The 14,672-nt window shown below is 30.3% G+C and overlaps 1 protein-coding gene across 3 annotated transcripts in view; it reads left to right on the forward strand.

The window, feature by feature from the left end:
• LOC143073833 (voltage-dependent calcium channel subunit alpha-2/delta-3-like) overlaps positions 1 to 14,672 on the forward strand; it is a 127,015-nt gene that overhangs the window by 51,004 nt on the left and 61,339 nt on the right. For all 3 annotated transcript variants that reach the window (XM_076249568.1, XM_076249569.1, XM_076249567.1), the window contains one exon: positions 14,147 to 14,228. In XM_076249568.1, the coding sequence (XP_076105683.1) occupies positions 14,147 to 14,228 (82 nt within the window). The remainder of the gene's footprint in view (positions 1 to 14,146; positions 14,229 to 14,672) is intronic.

A 14,672-nucleotide genomic window follows, 5' to 3' on the forward strand; every position in this document is an offset into this window, starting at 1 on the left:
TAATTTAGATTTGTTGTTTCTGCAATTTTCTGATAGTGTCCTATCCTTGTTTTATTTGTGGCATATTAATACAACTTGTGTACTTTGGAGGAAAACATTCCAATAAAACCATGTTTCTATGAAATTAGTTAAAGCAATTGTTTTGCATGTGCCATTAATCAACAGTTAAAATGAACCTTTTTTTTTGCATTTCAATTAAATAAAATCAGCAAAACAATTTTTTGCCATGTAAAAGGCTTTAGGATTTTATAAAAATCATCAATAACAATTTGTTGTTACTCCAATAAAAGACAATCTGTAGAGAAGATTGAATTTTCTTATTAAAGATTCTGTATTGGATTATAGAGAATTCTCATTGCAAAAGAATGAATGTTCAGGTCTGACTTCAATTGATTGCTTTCTATATTAAAAGAATGAATGTTCAGTTTTTTCTTACTACCAATGATTATTGTGAAATTGAAATGACACTCATAATCATGTCTTTTTTGGGAAGACTTATTGTTATACGCATTTTTTTTAAAACCTGAGCAATTTTATTGAATTTTGTTTAAATAATGTCTTGTAAAAATTTTTAAGATAGTTCTTATCCTGAAATTGAAGGACAAAAATGCTGAAAGGTCTGAAGAAATTATGTAACCTTAGAAATAACTGTGAGCTTCAGAAATTAGTCAAATGAAAGACCTTATGTTCTTTACAAAATTACAAAATGAATGTTTTATGATTATTTAGGAAATAATTACATGCTTGAATTCCATAAGTAAGTTGAAATACTTTTTTATTGGTCTGATCAATACAACTCAACAAAGGCTGCTCCACTATGTCTTGAATTTGTTTCAGTTTGATATTTTATTATTCAACATTGCCTTCTTAATTCAAAATGCAAACTGATCTTTTAGAACACTGGTCTGCCATTAATAACACTCCTTCTCCAAAAGAAAGATTGTGCTGGTTTACCTCTCTGTGTCACAGTATATAAGCATTTGTCTGTCCTTACAATGTTTTTTTTCTCAGCAGCAAAAAGTAATTGTGTCTTGAAATAATTTGCACCAGCCTTCATCTTGTTGTGCCAATTTTGTAACAGTTATCTTCCAGTTTCTTGAATTTGATTTTGCTGTTCTCCCAAAAATGACATGCACTATAAGGTATGAAATTTCATGTCTACAAGTTATAGCCTCTTGATAGGATGACAGTAAGCCTCTGTCTTTGCTGATAGTAAGAATTTCTCTGATATACCTCTTACTGTTTGCTGAAAATACATCTTGTATGGTATGCATATTTTCAAAATTGTCTTCAAATTAAGTCAATTAGTTAGGGTGTAATACTTAGCAGTGGCAGATTGTAGAGTGGGTGTTGTTAAAATACCTCTTATGCCAGGTTTGCTGCATTATAGCCTTTTTACAGAAGAAAGGCAGGTTGTTTAAAGAATAGGGACAAGCAAACATTTTTTGTTTTGGTGTTGTGCTGCCTCTTGATATGTACTTTTCAAGCATCATGTTTCCATCAATTTTTGCTGTTGAAAGAATAAGTTGATGTGACTGTTATACAAGTGACAGGTTTAGCTAGCTTTAAAACCAGGTTCACTCAACCATTTTCTACATCAGAAAATGCCTGTACCAAGTCAGGAATAGGACAGTTGTTATCCATTTGGTTGATTTGATTAAGCTTATGTTTTGCCATTTGATTAGGGACTTTCCGTTTTAAATTTTCCTAGGAGTTTAGTATTTTTGTGATTTTACTTTTTTAATCTCTTATATTGTGAATCATCCAGCATTTATGGGTTTGACACTATAAATAAAAGTGTTCCTATTTTAATCAGTTATTTTAAATTACCATGAAGTTAATTGATATTATTTATTTAAGATAGTTACAACTTTGCTTGGCTGACTTTATAAGGCTTTTGCAATAATTTACTGGTATCTCTTGTCCTTATGATTTAATTAAAATTTCTGCTAGACCATAATGTTTGGATGCTTCGTTTGAAGTCTTATATTAAATTCTGTTCTGATTTATTTTAATGATGATAAAATGTATTTGCACTGTTTTTGCTAGATTTTTAATAATGATTATATTGTATAAACTTTATTGAGTGAGTGACTTAATTGCAGGAATGAATAAGTGATATGTGAAAGTTAGTATTGGTATTCAGAGGATGAAATGATTACTGAAGTGTGAAAAGCTAATACTTTGGTTCAACTCTCTGACTTATCTGAACTGATTCTGTGATTTTGTCATTGAATAGTTCAGACAGTTTTGCCTAAAGCTAGACTTTTCTATATTTACTTCAAAGAAGTAAGTTTCAGTAATATTATTAAATATTTGTGTTATATTAGCAAAGTTGCAACATAAGCCAAACTCCCGTCATTATATGATGTATGCCATCTGGAAATAAGCATTTCAGTTTTTGTATGAAATCTTTGAACCTTAAACATTTTTTTTCCACAATCTTGGTTTTATAAATTAAAGAGTTTACATTTCCAAGTTCTGGGATTTTACTTATTATAAGGGGGAATTTTCCAGTTTTGTGGGATTTTACTCATTAAAAGGGGGGATTTTCCAGTTTTCGAAACAATAATTCAAATGGGCTAATTGTTGAGCATTTTCATAAATCTTTGGTGACAGATTTATAACTTAAATAATCTCACTTTAGGTTTTTTTATAGATTTGAATTATGGCTATGAAGAGTTCTTGAACTTTTTCTCAGAAAAAGCGAAGGGATATCATGCGCTCATGGGTTAGCTCTTTATTTGATAAATGCTCCACCTTAAATTTCTGAATTACTCAGGGTGTTTAGTTGCTGTTTCAAATATATAGTACCTCATTTTTGCAGGCGCAGCAAACATTTATTACTAAAACAATTTGATATATTGAAACTTCATTAACTGTTCAGGAGTAATGTACCTACTCATGTCATTATATTATACGATTGAATGCTTTGTGGTTTTCTGACATGTCTGCCTTCATTTAGCCAGATATTTACCTTTTTTACAGGTAAAGTTTCTTTTTATGTAGATAGAATCTTGACTTAATTAGTTATGTGGGTGTTTGAGAGTTGTCTGAATCTAAATGAATTTTTATTGTTAAAGTTGAATTGTTCTTTTTTCAAAGTCTATTTTATTGTTATTCTGTGTTGTACAATGTGTTAATCCAGAACAGATTGGTTCCAAATGAAATATTGTTGTTGTAGAAGTTTATTACTGAATTACATGAAATAGAACATTGATTGCTTTTGTGAATAAACAGAAAGTTATTTCTGAAATGTCCTTGCAAAAATAGCAAGATATTTAATGTTATAGGGAATATATATAACTGGTAAAACAAATAGATAAGAATAAGGTTATTGAGTTTAACAATAATATACTCTTAATACCTAAAACTATCTAAATAATGCTAATAGAATGGGGAAAGCAATTTTAATATATTCTTAATTTTGTTCATTTTGATAATGAAATATCAAACCTTAATGGCATACAACCATTGTGCCTAAAACACTGAATCAGAATATACTGCTGAAACAAAAAACGTTTTCCTGTGGTTTAGTCCTTCCTATGAAGACAGCAAATTTTGACTCTTTCTTTGTATAAAAAACCCACACAAACTGTTATTTTTATGTTGTAAATTAGAGGTGAGGTTAGCTGTCTTTATATTACCAAACCTCTAACCATAGCAGAAGTGTATTACGTATTATCTATCAACCAAGGTCATAGCTGTCATATCTTGGGGTTAAATAAGTGATAATACAGTATAACTCATATTATTCTATTGTGTATTGTTTCTACTTTTTTAGTTTGCTTATTTTGATTGAGTTATTGTTGGTTGTTTAATGTCCAGTGGGAAATATTTCCTCCATATTCTTGACAAATTTTGAAGTCAAAGTAATCTATGATGATTTTTTTTTTTGATTTTTTTTTTTTTATGATTTTAACTGGAAATTCCATAGGAAAATAGTAATTGAGTTTGGGATGTATGGTGGGTGGCTGCAAAACAGTGCCCACACTCCTGAATCATTCAACCAAAGGTTTTCAAAAGTTGATATGTTAATTAATTGTTACTGATAACAAAATTATGGTCAAGTTCAGTATTGATGACTGTCACTTTTACCATTCAGGTTTTTTTAATGGTCCTTGTGTTATTGCAAGGACACAAATGAATGTAACAAAAAACTGGTTTGCTATCTCTCTGACAGACTCTTGTTTAATATGTAGTAAGTTTGCACTTCCTTGAAAGATATGATTTGTTGTATACCATTATTGCTGTTTAAAAAGCAGGAAAATTACCAACCAAACTATTTTAGTATCCTATCAGCACTGAGTGAAACCAGGAACATGCATATTGTTACCAGTAGATATACTGTTCCCAGGTGAAACCTAGAATGTTTTACATAATCTCTAAACTCTAACATTGAAATTGACTTGTAACATGTTGTTATCTTATATGTAGCAGATATATGTATTGATTTCTGAAATAAAAAAACTCTATTATTACTGATATGTGTAGTATGAAACCCTATTTTAACTTAGTTAAATTTCCTTCTAATAACCTTATCTGGAGTGAAATTCTTCAGTTGCAGAAATTTCTTAATAAAAAGGGCATCTTAACAAATACCAGTTGATTTAATCCATTGCTTGATGAAAATCCTTAATAAAAAGGGCATCTTTACAAATAGCAGTTGATTTATTCCATTGTTTGATGATTATTCAGACAGTCAGTATGGTGGAATATTGATACATAGTTTTTTAATAAAGCCAAGTTTTCAATTAGAAATTCTTCTCCTTGGAAAATTGCTTGATGAAACACTTTTGTTATTGTTAATAAAGAAGTGAATGGCTGTTACTATCTGAGCAAAATGACTTTGAATGGTCCAATATCGTCAGTAACCATACAAATTGATGATTAATGAGATAGGTTACCGTAGCAATAAACAGTAATTTGTGATGTTATTCTTTGTATCTTGTCTTTAGCCCTTGAGAAAAGTGTGATGTGAATTCAATTATATTGCTACTGAACTGTCATCCCTGATGGCTCAAAGGTAATAGTGTTGCTGGTCAATTCCATGTAATGTCATGGACACAGAGCTAAGAGGAATATATCTATTAGCCGAGCTGCATTAAGCTTTACTAATAGGTTTGAAATTAACAATTGCAACCAAGCATGGACAGTTGATTTTTAGGATAGAGTCATTCATCTGATCTTTATCCAACTTATACTATTAATACTTCTTGGAAAGAAATGTTCAGCATATCAAAGATAAAGATAAGGACCACTAAATGATTTAACATTTTTGGATAATCTGAACATAATTTAGCTTTTATATATATACATATAATATTGAATGTGGTAAATAGTGTTAGCAATTGGTATTTAGAAAAGATAAACCTTAATGAAAGAGTTCTGTAACATGATCTCGTTCTGATAAAATACGATATTTTCCGATGGACTTTAAACACAGAAATCCATCATTCAATCAATCAGTTGGTACAATTTTGCTAACTCTTGATAAATATGTGGTTGAGAACTGTGTACATGGGTCTAACGCTGTATACATTGTACTGTTACAAACTTAGAAGACAAAGTTAATTTAATGAAAAACAAGTTGCCACTTTGGATCGTTGGGATGTTATTCCTCAATTAAGTATTTTGTTGTCCTTTAAATTAATTGTTTTATTTGAATATATTTAAAATCTTGCTGTCAGCAGTCTGCCATTTTAATTTGTCCATTCTTGCTTTTGATTAGTTGTTGACTTAAGTTAATTTTTTAGTCTACTGGATTATGTAATAAACAGCATAACTTTTCCCTAGAGAAATGGCAGAAATTTATACTTGTATAATAGAAAAATGTTTGCAATAAATGCATATTTCAGAGATCTTTTCCAGCCAAATTGTCTGCCTGCAGAATGTTATGGGATTAAAAAGATTTGACATGAATATCCGTTAAGAACTATTAATGATTTCTATAAGTAATAAATAAGGGATCATGGAAGAAAATTCTTTATGTAATTTATCAGATAAAGCTATTATGATATAAAGATAAAGTGCATTGCATTTTATCAACATCAGTTGTCGTGTTTGTTTATGACATTGGGTTGCTGTCTCATACTGGTAAAGGAGATGGTACGTTTGATCATACTATCTATCTGTCTGGACGTGGATGACAGTTCTATATTTGTCGCTTTGATCCTAGTCATAGTGATCATCGGCTAAGGAGGAAACAAACCTTCCATTTATAGTGCTACTGGCTAATTACCACGTTATACCCATAATTGCCTGTATCAGAAAGCTCTTATTAGATTTCCTCTCTAGCCATAGGTCTCCCACTTTCATGTCCATCAAACGTAATGAGTGTTCTTAGGACATACAAGCTATTCCATCATTGTAATGGGCTAGTCAACTTCTTAAATAAAACTGGAGTTACAAACCATTATTATTAAAAGAAAAGCATTAGAAATAATTCGTTTTACACGCATGTAATTAAGGATCTGCTTTTGGCATGAACAAAAACAGAGTGAATTTAAAAACAGATTATTACGGGACTGGCAAGCATATTGTATAGTCTTTATGGTTGTCACACATTAATGCCATGACTTGCTTAAATTTTATAATACAATAATGAGAACATATAAGTCATACTAATGAAAGTAATATGATTATGTTCAGAAATTTTTGTAGTTTCAAGCTAGAATTAATGGGATTTGTTACATAAAAAAAGACTTTAAAGTGTACAGTATGAAATTGAGAATGGAAATGGGGAAAGTAACAGTCTATATTAAGATTTGAGTGATGGGAATTTAAAAGGGAGCTTCAGGAATTTTTCATGTTAACAGAAAAAAAGAATCTAGGAAAATTTAGATACATTAAACACAAATCAACAGAGCTGAGAGATATAATTAAGATCTTTAAAGGTAAATTTTGGATGACCAATGATAATCTGTTTATCGCTATTTTTACCTAATTTCACGTCAATTTCATTAGCTACGACACGACAGCGAGATTAGCATGATATGAAAAATTATCACAAAAATAATCAAAGGAAAAATGCACAAAAAAATGATAAACTTTTTTAAAGGAAATCTTAGAAGGCATTTTGGTAAAAAAAAAAAAAAAAAAAGACAATGGTTTTGAAAATGCTTAGAATTAATAGATATTTTAAATTCTTGAATTTTATCTTGAAATGTTATGCATCCTTATGAAGAACATGCAAATAAATAAATAGTTCAGTTTGAGTTGGAGATTATTTTTGTTCCATTTTCCTCACTTTTCATATTGACATCAAACTCTAAATGAGTGATCACAAAGGGTAATGAACCATAATAAAATATTTATTTTGCCCTGACGTAAACCTAACCAACTTGAAGGCAGATAATAAATACTTGGAGAAATCTTATAATTCAAAAATATATCCATTCATGTAAAATTTCCTGATTTCAATCTCAATAACAATGTTTTAGTTTGTTTGTACTTGGTAGCACAATTGTGGTTCTCTTATTAATCAGTTGAAACTGGAAATGAGAATACATTTTGCACTTATAATTAAGTTACACTTGAAACGTATTTGTGTTAAATTAGTTATTTCAGTAAATTTGTGCAGAAGTTTTATTCTGTCTCCAGGACAAATGAGGAACAATTGATATGAATTGCTTTATTCTATAGCTGCAGTGATCAATGATAATCTGGTTTATTGGAGCAAATAATGTAATTTACACAGGCAGTCTGTGTATAAATGATTGAGAAATCCACAAAAACACGATACTCGATATCACAAGATCTTTCCAGATCTACATAATTTTAGGATCTGTTTATCAATTATATAAGTCCAAGTGCTGTGTTAATGGTCACCCAGAAAGAATTGGAACATTAAACAAATGTTTTTATGAGAACTGATGAATTTTCTCTTGTTTTAAAACAGCAGAGTGACCTCCCTTCATATTAACCTCAAAGAAGTTGCACATAATACATTTTATTAGGACTTTCCTCAGTATAAACATAAATTACCTGATCTTCAATTGAAGATTTCAATTAATGTCTTATTTTGAATTTGAGGTACATTTGTAATACAAATCATTTTATATTTTGGACAGACATATACTACAAAAATTGTAATTTGTGTAAACAAGACGTTTCGGCCGTTGAGGCAGTTCTGCCTTGGTTGATTTTTTTTCCGTAACTTGTACAATAAGTTATAGTATGGATGTTGAATTTTTCTGAACAAAATTACTAGTTTCTGTTTTTGATATAGGGATATTTTTAATCTAGGGCATTTGAGGGATCAATTTTTAATGATTTAGGTTTTTTTATTTAATTTTTGAAAATAGTGCAGCCAGTGACACTTTATTATCAATTTGAATTTTAGATTTGTTTTTCTTCTGAAAAGCAATATATATACTTTACAAGTAATAAAAAAAACATTGATGCACAATATATTGTTTTTATTTAATGACCTCATGATAAAACTTACTTATAAAATACAAAAATACCCAGATCAGTGGAGACAGGATATGTAACTGAAACACGCATGCCAGTTATGGTTATTCTGATAATAGAAATTGACTCAAGTGACACTTCTGATAGTATAATAGAAATTGGACCTAGTGAAAATTTGGATGACACCAAGTGAAACACCAATCATGTATCTTATGTGAAATTATAGAATATGGAAAATTTGGGTACAGCATTGGAGAAGCTGTAGGACTTTAAAAAGGGTATTTGTCGAAAAATTAAACTGAAGACACATCTGTATTTGCATCATTGGTTTCTGAGCTTCAATTTTTGCCATGTGAAGCAGTAAAAAAGTTTTTAAAATATGGTGGTCTGTCAGTCAGGGTTTCATGTAAATGAAAAGAGAGGGAGTAGCACTTATAATATAAATGCTAAAAGAAAAAGATGTTGTATAATTCCCAAAGCCATAATTCAAACCCATACCACTTAGTAATGTAAAACAATTCAAAGGAGAAAACTAACTGCCTAATTTATCCACAAAATAGTGAACGAGAAACTTAGTAACACAGTAACAAACTAGCTACAACCACTGAATCCTGGCTCCTGACTTGGAAATAGGCACATACAGAATGTGACTGCGTCAACTTTAGCATGCTAGTTGGTGTCTGAATCCTCCCCTAAACAGGGACAGTGGTGTAATAGTACATTAATTTACATAAATATTATTTTGTGGTCATTGAATAAAAAAATCTATAGGGTGTACCAATGCTTTTTTTATAACAAAATCCATACTATAAGTTATTGTACAAGTAATAAGTGAATTATAATTTGTACAAAATGCTACATGTTCACAGACAATGGAATTTATTACAAAGGATAATAATAATATATACTGGAATGGTCCTGGGTCCAATTAATTTTATATGTTTATGTGATGTATGTTACTGAAATTCTTCTGCAAATACAGGGCCACCCGATATTACCAGTAGAAAGACCCCAATAGATATACATTGTAAGAAGATGTGGTAAGGCTTAAAGCGTGCCAATGAGACTATTATCCATTCAAATCACAATTTTCAATTATCTTCAATTTCTACGGAAGACTGGCTGTCAAATGCTAACATTCCAATTTTCAATAACAGCAAATAGATTCTCACAATAACAGATAACAAAATAGATAATAGTCCTATAACAGCTAACAAAGAATAAGACAATAACAGCTAACAGTAAATATATTTTCAGAATAACAGATAACAAAGAATTAAAATGTCCCATAACAGCATAACAGTTAAACCCCTTGCCCCCCCTCATTTATTCACAGTTTATGTTATACTTCGATTTTCTAGTTCATAGAGGACCCTTAGTGCATTTCCTGGAGATTTTTTATATTATGCAAATTTACCGTACTGTAAAATAGCAATAGTTAATTTCCCAACCCTGTTTTTAATAAATCCAATCCTCTGGAAACAACATAAAGATTTAAACATTTCTGATATCATGAAAAAAATAATTATCTTTATTAAAAATCCATGCCTATGAAACCAACATTTTATGAGATTAATTATACCCCCGCTTTAGAAAAGGGGGGGTATACTGTTTTACCTCTGTCTGTCAGTCCGTCCGTCAGTCCGTCCATCAGTCCGTCCGTCCATCAGTTCGTCAGTCAGTCCGTCCCATGAAACTTTCGTCACATTTTTCTCAGGAACTACACATCCACCCTTTCTGTAATTTGTTATCAACATTTATATATGTCAGCCATACCGTGTGATGCGTTTTCAGATTCATCACTTGACAACTTCCTGTTTACCGAACACTTGTCTGATTTTACACATGATAGCCAAGTTGAAAATTTTCGTCACATTTTTCTCAGGAACTACAATACAAGGATTTCTGAAATTTGGTTTCAGGATTTTTATAAGTCAGTTATACCGTGTGATGCGTTTTCAGATTCATCACTCGACAACTTCCTGTTTACCGAACACTTGCATATTTTTACACTATTAATATTATCCACTTGCGGCGGGGGTATCATCAGTGAGCAGTAGCTCGCAGTTTCACTTGTTTGATATTAAAAATTAATTGAGTTGTTGTATAATTTGTATACCTGTATTGCTTATAGAATAAAATAATGAAACTAATGCATACTTCTTGTTTATATTATTAAGATCCTTTTTATTATTTCAAGAATTGAAAAAGATAGGAGTGTCTTAAACACACTGCTGCGTTATTACGAGGTTAAACAATTAGTGGGTTAACTATTGTAACATTACAAAGTTACATATTTAATAGACGCATAGGCGGATCCAGGGGGGGGGGCCTGGGGGGCCCGGCCCCCCCTTTCGTGGGAAAAATTTGGTTGATTATATAGGGGATCACTATAAATACTGTGTTATTACAGTGAAAAAAATGTATTTTTTTTTGTGTGCATTTCTAATTGTAATTTAGGAACAATAGACAAAAATGATATCTTTTCAGGAAATGCTGCATACAATTAATGCTACTTACAAGTTTCATTATGTTACAGACAGAAATCCCCTTGAGAAATGCTGTTCAAGGAAACCTCATACTCCCTAAACCAAAAACAGAATTGTTCAAAAAATCGTTTATGTATTCTGGACCATTCTTGTGGAATAATTTGCCAATACTGTGAAGAAATATTACAAATGTTAATTCTTTCAAATACAAAATAACAGATCATTTATTGAAATCAACCTAGCTGTATAAATAATATTTAAAACTGATTATGTCATCATGTTTATTTTTTCATCTTATTTTATCAAATTGTATTGAACATTATTATCATACTTGACTTTTTATACTAATGTATGCAATGTATATGTTTGCATTTTGTTTGATTTCTCATGATGAGGGCCTCAGTGAAGATTAGTTATATAGCTAACTGTGTAACCTTCTTAAAATAAAGTATTTTTTGTTGTTGTTGTTGTTGTTATCAAAATATAAAATGGAATTTTTAGTTTTACAAAAATTTACTCTTTTGCAATTTTCTGCAATAGTGAAAAGATAACATAATTTTCTGAATTTACAGTACTTTAACATAAATGCGGATGTAATGTTGCTAAAAGAGTATATTGCTATAATATGAACTTGCTTTTATATTTCTGACACAAAAAAGTATTACTGTATGCTGACTTTCCTGGATTAGCAATAATTAATCTCACATTTTCATTCATTCTGCAAAATGTACAATAATAAATGCATGCAATACTTTACAGTAGATAAAAGTGCTTTTTCTTTGTTTTTGGTCTGTTTATAAGCATGTGTAAGTTATTTTGAGTCATGAAGTAAGAGTCTGAATCCTTTCGTTTATATTATAATAAAATTAATTCAGTAATGGCTTTCATCTCTGGAAGTATTAAGTTGTAAGGCTTTTCAGAATATTTGAAGAAAGAACCTGAGTAATTGAACTCTAAAATATCTTATTCTTTACTTAAGAATTTTGAAGAAAATTGTGAGGATGTGACTCTTGTTCCATTTCCGGTTTATGGAAAATATTTTCTTTTTTTCTTTTGATAAATTAGATCGATACAGTTATAATAAGACATTTTACAGAAAGTGAGCATTGTTATCAATGATGAATTAGATTAAGTTGTCTTTGTTGTGTAAATAAATTAAAGCTGATGCCTTGATGGATTATACTTTCTATTGAAAACCTTCTTTTTTTTTTATTAATTTGTAAAAAGAAAGATAAGGTTTTAGATTTCATTACTACAGATGAAAGGCTTCCGATCAGCCTCACTTTGAGTAATGAAAACTATTAGTTTGTTTTATTGTTGCCACCTGAGGAAGTAAATGTCTCTAAAGGAGCAGAAATTATGTTTGACGTCATACTTTATGTACTTGTTTTGAAAAATGTAATAATGGGTCATAAATATTAGTTAACTGGATTTATAATATTGAGTACAAATAAAATGAGAGAAATGAAGATCTTCTATATATATAAATTTATTTCTTCTCCTTATTTTGTTTTCTGGTTTAAATTTTATCATGTTAGAATACATGATGATGAATGAGTCTCATACATAGAAAGTAGCAGGAACTTTATTGGGTTCATGTTGCTCAGTCCTAGTAAGAGTTATCCATGTTGGGTGTTTTTTGTTTTTTGCTATGGTTGATGTATGTTTATTTTCAACTACTAAGTTTGATTGTGACCCTTCTGTATATTTTGCCTCTCTTGAATGAATTGTTTATATATTACTAAATTGGGCAGAATTTGATGAAATCACCTTATTTTTAGGGAAAATTTAAAGGAAAACCTGACAAAAAACATGTTCTTCAATTTTCCAGCTTTTGTTTTGACAATTAGAAATCTTAGATCTCTAAAAGTGTACCAAGTTTAAATTTCAGTCAATGATAAGCCATGTAAGCTTTTGCCATTACTTGACTTATGTTGCCTTGTCAATTAACCTGATATCAATCTTCAACCTGAATGTCTTTGCCAATTTTTAACAAACTTGGCAGGAATGATAATAGAACTTAAAAGATCATTATTACATGGCAACCAAATGCTATTTTTACTGATTTGATAAAAATGTTTGAAACTTGAGGTGATTTATAAAAGCAAATTAGCTATCATATATGTAGGACTCAAATCTATGGCGGGTTCCAAATCTATGGCAGATTCCTAATCTATGGCAAATGTGACGTTACAAACGCCAAACAACTCAAATCTATGGCAGATTTTTGTTTTCTCCAAATCTATGGCAGATCTTTAAATTGCGTCACAATGGAATAACGCAATATTACATGGTCGCCACCACAAACGATTGCGAAGCTCATAGATTTGAACACGATTCCAGATGAAGGTAATATCCTGGCCAACAATTTGCAGATGGTTTAAAGGAAGATGTGACCTATTATTCGGAAGAGGGTCCAAATGTGCTGTACCAGCCAAAACCCGCAATGAACAAGCTAGGGAACTACTTTTTTTGGTACTGGATTATTAAAAAAGGAGTTATAGTAAATATTTTACTATCTGCCGTTGGAAAAGTTTATTAAGTGAAAGATGAAATTAACGGATATCTATTTGATTTAAAAAGATGTATTAACGATAAAATAAATATTATTTGAAAACTGTTGTTTTTTAATTTTTTTTTAAACTTTTTTGTTCAGGGACTTACTAGTTGGTCTCAGGAATGGGTTACATATATGTATCATGATTACATTTATTTTTTTAATTTTTACGGGGCACAACATTTCAAGCCTGAAGTCTGTATTGAGGAATTCCATCATTTACAAAAAAAAAAATTGGTTATCATCACGATTTGGTTGACCATTATTTCACAAATGTTTATAGACATGTCGTACTTTTCCACTGGTTTCAGACAAATCGTTGATCATATATGTACTGCATTGTTTTCCATTTGCTCAAAATTCGCCATAGATTTGGAAACAACAAAAATCCGCCATAGATAAGGAAACTACAAAACTTGCCATAGATTAGGATTGTAAAAAATCTGCCATAGATTTGGGATGGCATGACGTCACATTTACCATAGATTAGGAATCTGCCATAGATTTGGAACCCACCATAGATTTGAGTCCTACATATATGCAAACTTTGTCAGAATTTTCTTCTCTTGTTAGAACTTAAAAATTTCATATTGAAGTATTATAGAGGACATTATTTAGTTTTTTCAAGTTTAATCCAGTGAAATGTTTGATAACATCATTATATTTGAATCTTGTTTCTTTTCAGAATGAAAGCTGTTGTGAAAGTATTTGGAGATAAGATGAATCAGATGGTTTATGACTTTACCTCTTATAAATTCTTAGAACAGGTACGTAGATTTTTTTTTGTATATAACAGGTACTCATAATCCATAGATTTTTTGTATTAAACCAGGCCAAAAAACAATTTTAATATCTACCCAGCAACATCATCAGCATAGCAGTCATGCTGATTTGTTTGTCTCTATGTCTAATGAATATATATGGAACTAACATAGACAATTCTGTATTGCTGTAAAAGCCCTTGAATGATTATTTTTCTTCAAACCAGTTTTGAATTGGACTTATAAATGTAACAAACTACTTATCACTGAGATGTTGGAAGACTTGTTAACAATTTTGTCTGATAGGACATATCAATTGTTCCATCAGTTTACTCAACTAATTCTATTTATAGAATGATGGACCAATACCCTTCATCTTACAAATGACATTCATGAAACTTTATTTGTTGTCAAAATAGCAACAAACTATAGATTTTCTTATGAATACAA

The sequence above is a fragment of the Mytilus galloprovincialis genome, chromosome 1, assembly GCF_965363235.1.
Source record: "Mytilus galloprovincialis chromosome 1, xbMytGall1.hap1.1, whole genome shotgun sequence".
NCBI lineage: Eukaryota > Metazoa > Mollusca > Bivalvia > Mytilida > Mytilidae > Mytilus > Mytilus galloprovincialis.